This window comes from Zingiber officinale, chromosome 10A, assembly GCF_018446385.1.
Source record: "Zingiber officinale cultivar Zhangliang chromosome 10A, Zo_v1.1, whole genome shotgun sequence".
Classification (NCBI taxonomy): domain Eukaryota; kingdom Viridiplantae; phylum Streptophyta; class Magnoliopsida; order Zingiberales; family Zingiberaceae; genus Zingiber; species Zingiber officinale.
In genome coordinates, this window is record NC_056004.1 from 18,794,491 (window position 1) to 18,804,874 (window position 10,384).

The 10,384-nt window shown below is 42.8% G+C and overlaps 1 protein-coding gene across 1 annotated transcript; it reads right to left on the reverse strand.

Moving 5' to 3' along the window:
• Positions 1 to 245: 245 nt before the first annotated feature.
• LOC122026484 lies at positions 246 to 8,924 on the reverse strand. The gene is made up of 4 exons (XM_042585225.1): positions 8,628 to 8,924; positions 8,310 to 8,516; positions 1,212 to 1,305; positions 246 to 295 (listed from the first exon to the last, which is right to left on the reverse strand). The coding sequence occupies exons 1-4, from the start codon at positions 8,922 to 8,924 to the stop codon at positions 246 to 248; spliced, it is 648 nt and encodes a 215-aa protein (XP_042441159.1).
• Between the last annotated feature and the right edge of the window lie 1,460 nt (positions 8,925 to 10,384).

The following is a 10,384-nucleotide window of genomic DNA, read 5'->3' on the forward strand; positions in this document are numbered from 1 at the left end:
ACTTTACCCGACCGGGTGTCTATCCTAATCGGCCCATTCAATGCCCCAACTAGGTTTAGCGATTTAGCTACTTTAGTTAATCACTTTACCTGACCAGCATATCCCAGGGTCCCCGACCGAGCTCCACGCGATCTAGTTACTCTACTAGTCGCGAACCACGATACTCAAGAGTCTCCTCATAGGTCCGAGGGGGAGTTCCTATAGCGTCGTCTATTTCCAAAGCCACGACAACTCCTTATTCCCCTTTACCTCGTGTCCCTTGCCTCAGCTTTTTCTGACACGACCTCTTGGCGCGCTGTTTTTGGATGATCTTATGATCATTATTGCTTTCAAGACTATTGTTGATGCCAGCTACCTTGTGTATGGATCACATGATGGGCACTGATAATGAGGCCCTTTGCGCCTTCCTGGAACACTATAAATATCCTTCTCCTAACGACCCACTGAATCTTTTGCCTCTAGCGTAAGTCCTCTTGTTTCTGCTACCTGCTATGTTCTGAGTCTTGTGCTTTGTGTTCAAATCCTCTCATGGATTCCCCTACGCCTGCATATACTCCGGGAGTCTCAACCTTCACCGGCGTGGATCTGGATGATCTCCTCTTTACGTATGAAGTCCCCATGTCCCTGCATATCACATCCCCTTTGAGGTTCATAATGTCTCTTCTCCTCCGACGGGGTATGTGACTTTTTTCAAAAAGCAGTTTATCGTCGGCCTCCATTTTCCCATCCACCTTTTCTTTTCTAATGTGAGTCATTACTTCCGCATTCCTCTTTGTCAACTTACTCCCAATTTCATGATGATTTTGTGTGGGTTTGTCCTCCTCTGTGAAGTATGTGACGTACCTGGGACTCCTCTCCTATTCCATTGCTTCTTTGCCCCTTGTCGTCACAGTGAGGGCCTTTTCCATCTCCAGACCCGTACTTGCACTACCTTCTTTGCTCCCCTCCCATTCTCAACATCAAAATGGAAGGAAAAATATTTTTTCCTATGTTTACCCTTCATCGTGGAGTGACCTACCCAGTGGCGATTAACCCTTCCTTCGGCACCCTATCTGGGAGATTATCATACATATCCCAACTTTATGGAGGCATCTGCACAACTGAAAAGTTGGCGCTTCGACTTGCTTATGCTTCTGACAGAAGATGTGATGTTTTTGTTCAGGTTGAGCTGCATCCCCTCAGGACTACCGCACTCTCTAGGCAAGGCTTACCCTGCCCTGACTTGCCTTTGTGACTCTGCTCTACTTCTGGTGCTTTCTTGTAGCGAATACTCTGACTTGAGCATCTTCCACCAGAACTCTTCCCCTGAGCGATTTGGAAATAAACCGTCAGGGATGCATAATTTTGGATAGGAGAGGTCTCTCGCGTTCTGCTCCCCTTCCTCTAGAGGCGGCTGCCTCAACTGATCCCAGTCCTGCCGCTCAAGCAACTCCGCATGCTCGCTTTGCTCCTGAGCCTTCAAGGTACCCTCCTCTAGTTCCTCCTACTCGGCGACCCCTAACTCCATCAGAGGAGTCAGACTTGAATGAGCAACCACTTCGCAGAGACCCAGGCGCAGACCTATAGGACCTGACCTGGTATCTGAGGCCCAAACTGCTATTCCATAGTCCCAACCGGCCTCCGCCTCGGTTCCTAATCCAAAACTCTCTAGCGACCCTGCTATGCTACCCAGAGTCCGGACACAAGCTGAGTGAGGGAAGGCCTCGGCCATTAAAGAAGAGATCGATCCGAGACGACAGTATAGACCTAGCACCCTTGTTAAACCTTCTTCCCCTCGACCAAGCACTTCATTTCCGCACGACCCTTCCCTTCATCCAGGGCTCGCCTCCTTTCCACATGACCCTTCTACTCAACCGGAACCTACCTCTTCTCAACCTAATCTCTCCCCACAACTTGAGCCTACTGGTCCCTCTACTCAACCAGGGCCTACTTCTTCTCAGCCTGGCCCCAGCGGAGTGGGGATTACGTCGCCATCCTGCTGCCCCCGGCCTCTCTGTCCTACTTCTTCACCCGCTCTATCCTATTGCGGAGTCGACTAGCAACTTAATGGGAGTAGACTATGAAGGCGATGGATACCCTCTCACTACCCGCCCTGGCGAACCTGCCCTCTAAAACTGCCACCACAGTAAGCTTTCACTTTTTCTTTTGGCTTCCCTCCTATTCTGACTCTTTGTTCTTACTTTTATGTTATTATGACTAGATATTTGCCCAGTCGCTCCTCTTAAATCAAATGTTCTTACATATTCATCGGTTGAATAAGATCTTAAAGGATCGAGTTGCGGACCTAGAGTCTCAACTCTCTAATCCTTCTTCAGCCATGCCCCAACTGAAGGTAGAGGTGGAGACCTTAAAGAATGTGAATACCTCCCGGGAACAAACCCTGGAAGAGGCCCAACTAGAGATTGACCGTATCTAAGATGCCAAAAATAGATTTGAAGTTCTCCTACAGTTATCTGAGGCTAAGCGTCAAGAGGAGTTGTCCCTCAAGGATAAGGTACAATCAAAACTGACTCAACGCACTGTAGCTCTGGAGGACTTCAAACTTATGCATAAGCAAGAGATGGATCGCTTGACCTAAGAGCTGAACTCCAAGGATGTGCTTATTATGGACCATAGATGGGATATGGAGTTTTAAGTAACAGAGCTGGGCTCCTTATAGGCAGAGCTATCTCAGGTCCAGTCTGCCCTATCCCGCTCCGTTCTTGCCTTAGAGAATAATAAGGCTGGGGAGAACGATCGTCTACAAGCGAACCGGGAAGAATACTTATGCTCTTCAGAGTTTGGCTCTCAAGTGGGGGATCGCTTCGTCAGATATGTGGCTTATGGTGCAGTGGGAGCACTCCAATAGCTCAAGGAGGGAGGTTATCTGCCCCCTGACTCTCGTGAGGACTTTTTAGATCATTTTCGGATCCTCAGAGAGATGTTCGACGATGTATTTTCAGAGTTTAAATAACTCTTCTTGTTGTATATGACATATCTGCCCGATGTACTTATAAAAGTTAATTTAATTTTCACTGTTCTCACTACTACTTCCTCTTTAGATTTTATTCTCTTTCCTTAGTCCCTACTCAATGAAACTCGAGCTGTTTATCCCTAGCACGGGGACCTGAGCACGTTTTTAAAGAAGATTCGTGAGTGTTCTGTTAGGATGTATACTAAAAGCCTAGCTTTTTGTATGAACATTTATATTTTGAAATGAGAATCACTCTGGTCAAATGTTGCATGTTAACACAGTTGTCTATTTAATTTATATTGTAGATAACATGGTGTGTGGTGCCACACAGAAGATCATGTTATCAGTTCCTAATAAATTATAAATAGTAGCTCACAACTAAGATGGATTGGGACAAATCATTGGAATGGTTGTAGTGTAATTTGGTATTAGTTTATCTTGACTATAAAATTACACTAGTACACTATGTGTATATTGAGCAGGACCATTTGAAGTTGTTTCTTTTTATACCGACTGTATAAAAGAACAAAATCTCTGTTATTATAGATGTGCGTACTTTTAATCCCGATATAATAACAAACACATATACTTAGTATTTATTTTTTTAATTTATCAAAGGGTGAGATTTATTCAGTTAAATCAATAGACCCGACAAGTTGGGAAATAATATTATTTATATGGTGTGTTGTTGATTATAAAAGGAAACTGTGTCCTAGTATTCTAGGTTGATGATGTCCCCTTGAGGAGCTCATAAGGATTATCATGTAAACTCTGCAGGTGGACTTAGTCCGACATGATAATAAGGTTGAGTGATATTACTCTTGGAGCTAGATGTTAATTAAGTGAGTTGTCAGTAACTCATTTAATTAACGGACATACGGTATCCTAAACACAGGGAGACTAACTCACTCATGATAAGTAAGAGCTCATATTGTAATATGAGATTGGTGCGGTAGTTCAATAATAACTCTTTAGTGGTATGAGTTATTATTGATGAACTTGAGTTGGGTGTTCGGGTCGAACACAGGAAGCTCAAGTCCATCAGGAGGCCAAAACCAATTCCTCCTCTCAGTCTATGTTGTAGTCTCTATAAAGTCTCACATTCACTCGTTTTGGTTTTACTTCGTACCCAAGAAAGGGGCCGGCCACATCCTTGCTTGGTGCCCAAGCAAGGGGCCGACCAAGCCTTTCTTCCTACCCAAGAAAGGGGTCAGCCAAGCCCTGCTTGGTGCCCAAGCAAGGGGCTGACCAAACCAAAAGAAAAGAAAAGAAAAAAAATGAGAGATTTTTTCTCAACAGAATTAGAGATTTTTCTAAAAAAAATTACATTGATTCATTCTTAGAAATTTTCTAAAATAGAATTATATTAATTCTTTCCTAAGAAATTTTTCTAAAAAGAATTATGTTGATTCTTTCTTAGAAATTTTTTAAAAAGAATTATACTAATTCTTTCTTAAGAAATTTTTCTAAAAAGAATTATGTTAATTCTTTTCTAGAGATTTTTTCTAAACAAAAATCTATTACTTTTTCTCCTTTTTTATCTGGGGCAAAGGGTTAAAAAAGGAGAACAGGTTGTGCCATAAAAAACAATTCAATTAAGAATTAATAAGTTCCTCTCATTTCCCTTAAGGCTGGCGCCCCATCCTTTTCTTCTTCCCTTTCTTCCCTTTAGGGCCGGCGCCCCACTTCTTTTTCTTCTTCCCTTTTCTTCCCTCTAGGGCCGGCGCCCCATCTTCTCTTGGCGGCTGGAGCTTGGAGGAAAAGAAAACGAAGAGACGAAGCACCTTGGCGGCCGGCGGTTTGGAGGAGAAGAAGGAGGAGGAGGTGTTCCATTCTTTGCATCTTTTGGTGGTAGGCGGCTTGGAAACAAAAGGGGTTCGGGTGTTTTTGTCTTGGTAGATCGTCGCTCACACGACGTCCAAGAAGAGGAAAGGAATATGACAGAAGATCAAGAGGTCTTTGTTTACGAAGAAAGGTATAACTAGTTATTTTTCCGCAGCATACCTAGTTTTATTTTCTTTGTATGGATCTTGAAATACCAACACAAGAGGCTAGCGATTTTATGTTTTCATTTTTGTGCTTCAATTTTGTGTTTCGATCTTGTGCTTTGATTGAGATCTCTGTAGTTAAACCTAAGGTTACCGTGAGAAGTTTAAATATTCAATTTCTTTGAAAGGCTTTATCTAGGAAGTGGTGGATGATCCCATAACCAAGAAGGCCTAGTACCTCGCCAACGACCTGGAAGCCAATCCTTGAAATAAATATTTAATCAACTTCTGTAATATGGTTTAACTTCTGAAGAACACAAGGGTTGAACTTGGAGCAAAAATGTTAAGTTTTGTTTCCAATCCAAGTTTAACTTTGAAGAACGAACTCGGAGTAAAAATGTTAAGTTCCATTTCCAATCCAAGTTTAACTTTTGAAGAGCACATGGGTTGCTAGGAAATATTCTGTGCTTGTACAAATTTTTATACAGGGGAAACAAAACGGTATTTCGAGTAGCACCCTTCATGTTCTAGATGAGTTATCTCGACCGGGTATTCCATGCCTGACCGGTCATGTTGTCCCGATCTCAAATCTTATAAAGGCATGACTCACTTAAGTATGGTAGGGCTGGAGGTAGTTAGCACTCCATGGACGGTCCAGCCTCCTACCCTGAGCATCTTGTAGGTAGTAGGCACCTGACACTAACCTTTTAACAATTTTATACGACCAGTCCCACTGAGGTACTAACTTGGTTACCTCTCCTACAGGCTTTGTCATTTTCCACACTAAGCCCCCTTCTTTGAAGAACCAGAGAATTCCCCTCTTATCATAGTTTTGACGCATCCACTGTCGATATGCAGTTAATCAAGCAGCTGCTCATTCTCGAGTTTCATTGATAAAATCTAGTTCTGAAAGTCATCGCTCGACATTCTCTTCGTTATACAGCAGCCTTCTAATGGATGGCATTCCAACTTCTATGGGCACAACTACCTCACTACCATAGACCAGGTGAAAGGAGGTGAGCCCGGTGTTTTCTCGTGGAGTCATGCGATATGCCCAGAGGATGCTAGTGAAGGTGCTGGAATTCCATTATGTTTAAATTTCCCTGTACAAAAATTGTACAAGTACAGAACTTTTCCTAGCAACCCGTATGTTCGATCAGACATGTGTTTAATCAATCAAGCAAGTTCTTGACGGATCAAAGCACACCTTAATCGAAGTACAAGATCGTTGGCCTCTTGTGTTGGTATTCCAAAAATAATACAAAGAAAACTAACTAATTATGCAGCAGAATTAAAGAACTAGTTGTACCTTTTCTTTATAGCCAAAGACCTCTTGATCTTCTGCCATATTCCTCTCCTCTTCTTGGACGTCGTGTGGGTGACGATCTACCAAGACAGCACCACCCTCCTTCTCTTCTCGGGTTCCAAACCGCTGGCTACAAAAGGAGGCTCCAGGATGGGATACCTTCTAATCTTCTTCCTCTTCTTCAAGCCGCTGGCCACCAATGGATTGCTAGGAAGGGGTGCCGACCCTAGCTAGGAGAGGAAGGGGGCCGCCGACCCTAAGCAAGGAGAGGAGGGGGCGACCCTTGCAAGGTGAGGAAGGGGCGGCCTTAGCAAGGTGAGGAGGGGCGACCCTAGTAAGGTGAGGAGGGGCGCCGACCACAAGGAGAGAAGAGGATTGTGGAGAATTAGAAAATTAGGTTTTGGGAGCCACCACCTATTTCTTTTTATAGGCTTGCCGTCGGTTACAAAGAAAGAAAAATAACAGAATTCTGTTAAGAAAAAAATCTCCCTTTCTATAACCAAGTTAAACCAAACCAAGTTAAGCCAAAGTAAGTTAAACCAAACCAAGTTAAGTCAAACCAAGTTAAACCAAACCAAGTTATGGATGGGTGGATGCGAGGTTTTATACAGAGGCTACAACAGGGACCTAGAGGAGGAATTAGTTTTGGCCTCCTAATGGGCTTGGGCTTCTTGTGTTGGCTCGAACACCCAACCCAAGTCCATCAATAATAACTCATACCACTAAAGGGTTATTATTGAACTACCGCACCAATCCCATATTATAATATGGACTCCTTCTTATCATGAGTGCATTAATCTCCCCATGTTTAAGATATCATATGCCCGTTAATTAATTGAATTACTGGCAACCTAATTAATTAACATCTGATTCCAAGAGTAGTACTACTCAACTTTATTATCATGTTGGACTAAGTCCACCTGTAGGGTTTACATGAAAATCCTTATGAGCTCCTCAAGGGGACATCATCAACCTAAATAATTAGGACATAATTTCTTTCTATAATCAACAACACACCTTATAAATAATACTATCTTCCAACTCATCGGACCTATTGATTTAACGAATAAATCTCACCCATTGATAAGTTAAAAAAATAAATACTAAGTATACATGCTTGTTATTATATCGGGATTAAGAGGACGGATATCCATAATAACAGAGGTTCTGTTCTTTTATGTAGTCAGTATAAATCGAACAACCTCAAATAGTTCTGCTCAATACACACAAAGTGTACTAGTGTATTTTTATAGTTAAGACAGAATAATACCAAATTACACTGCAACTGTTCCAATGGTTTGTTCCAATCCATCTTGGTTGTGAGCTACTATTATAATTTATAGGGAACCGATAACATGATCTTTTGTGTGACACCACACACCATGTTATCTACAATATAAATTAAATAGACAACTGTATTAACATATATATAAATATAAAATGCAGATATTTGACCAAAGTGATTCTCATTTCAAAATATTTCAAAACAGATGTTCATACAAAAGCTAGGCTTATAGTATACATCCCAACAGCTAGGCAGCTCTTCTACCCAATCGCAACCAACATGATCCAGCTTGACCTTCAAACCCTGAACTTTCTCCCTGTTGGTGACTTTTGTCTGCCTATTACTTTGAGGATAAGCCACTGACGTGAAGGCCTTGGTTATTCCAAATCCTCAACACCATTCTTGAATCTTGCATCCTGGAAACTGTCTTCCATTATCTTAGACCAGCTTGTGCGGTATTCCAAATCGGCATAAGATGTTCTTTCATATAAATTGGATGACTGGCCCTTCAGTAATCCGGGCTAGGGCTTCAACCTCTACCCATTTGGAAAAGTAGTCCACTACTATGAGCAATAATCGTCTCTGACCTGGTGCCATTGGAAACGGTCCTACAATGTCCATGTCCCATTGGTGAAAGGGACATGAGACTATTGAGGTTTTCAGTGTGTTGGTCGGTTGATGGGTTAGGTTATGATGCTTTTGCCAAGATAAGCAAGTATTCACCAATCGCTGAGCATCTCTCTGCAGAGTGGGCAAGAAATACCCGGCTAGTAATACCTTTCGAGCTAGCATCCTTCCTCCAATGTGGTTACCACTACACCCCTGATGTACTTCTTGCAAGGCATACTCTGCCTCCTCCATATCTAAGCATTTGAGCAGTGGTATGGAAAATGCCAGCTTGTATAGTTGATCCCCAATCAGAGTATATTCGTACGCTCTCTTCCTGATCAATCTAGCTTCCTCCAGATCAGCAGGTAGGACGCCCTGCTGAAGATAAATGATTATTGGGGATCTCCAACTGATCAGCTCCTCCACATTGTTCTATAGGTCTATCTGAGCTATTAGTAAGGTTTGGGCTATCGGCCTATCCAATACCCAAGTGGTCAAAGAGCTGGCCATTTTAGCTAGTTCGTCAGCCCTTTGGTTATTTGCTCGGGGAATCTTAGTCACTGTGACTTCCTTGAAATCCTCTTTCATTTTCTCATATGCTTCCCGGTATAGCTGCAGCTTGTCACTGTTAACCTCAAAGTTCCCTGCTACTTGTTGAGTTACAAGCTGAGAATCTGAATAAATGACCACCCGGGCGACTCCGACATGCCGAGTTGCTTGTAGTCCTGCCAATTGTACCTCATATTTCACTTCATTATTAGTGGCTCTGAAGTTTAACTTCATGGTTAGTTGTATGATATCTTCCTGTGGGGATATCAGAAGTATTCCTACTCCGCTTCCTTGCTGGGTGGACGGCCCGTTTACGTATATTTTCTAAGTTTCTTTAGAATCAGTTTGATGAACTTTCGTCAAAAAATCTACCAGGGCTTGCGCTTTAATCGTCATTCGGGGCTGATACTGTATGTCATAGTCTCCCAGCTCAGTTGCCTATTTGATAAGATGGCCAACTACTTCTGTGTTAGTGAGAGCCTTCCCCATGGTACTGTTAATGAGGACCGTGATCGGGTGTGCTAAGAAATAAGGTCTTAAGCAGTGAGCCATAAGTACCAATCTATAAACTAACTTTTCCAGGATTGTGTATTGGAATTCGACCCCTTTCAATAAGTAGCTGAAGAAGTACACTAGCTATTATACATCATCTTGCTCTTTTACCAATACCGCCCTCACTGCCTCAAGGGTGGCTGACAGATAGACCCAAAAAGGCTCCCCTGCAATAGGTTTGAACAATGAGGGCAAGGTCTCCAGGTGATTTTTCAATTCTTCAAAGGCTTGGTTGCATTCTTCATCCCATTGAAACTTAGCCACTCTCTTGAGCACCTTGAAGAAAGGTAGTGCTCGATCCGCAGATTGAGATATAAACCTAGACAGTGTAGTTATTTTTCCCACCAGCTTCTGAGCTTCCTACATATTTTGAGGCGCTTTAATATCTCGAAGTGCTCAAACCTTTTCCAAGTTAGCTTTAATTCTCCACTTGATAACGAGGTATCCCAAGAATCCCCCCTCCCCCCAAGCTCCAATCAAGCACTTTAACGGATTTAACTTTAGCTCATATTGCCGTAGTGTACTGTAATTCTCTTCTATGTCAGAAATTAAATTTATAGCCAGAGTAGATTTGATGAGGATGTCATCTATATAGTCCTCCACGTTCCGCCCTATTTGCTCTCGGAAGATCTTATCTATCATTCTCTGGTAGGTAGCTCCTACATTTCGCAATCCAAAAGGCACGACGATGTAACAGATAGTATCATCTGCCATGATGAAGCTGACCTTCTCCTGATCTTTCTGCGCTAGCGGGATTTGGTAGTACTCTTGATAAGCGTCGAGCATGCAAATTCTTTCACAGCCCGAAGTCGAATCTACCATCTATCAATCCAGGGTAGCGGGTAATAGTCCTTGGGACTGGCACGGTTGAGGTCTCGAAAGTCGATGCAGACTCTCCACTTATTGTTGGATTTAGACACCATAACTACATTAAAGAGCCAGAGCGGGAACTGTACTTCTCTAATGTGCCCTGCTTTCTGGAGCTGGTCCACCTCAGCTCGAATGATCTTATTTTACTCGGCCGAGAAGTTTCACCTCTTCTGGTTGACTGGTCAGGAATCATGTAGAAGGTGTAGCTTGTGTTTAGCCACCTCAGGATTGACTCCAGGTAGCTCTTCTGGGGACCAAGTGAAGATGTCTCT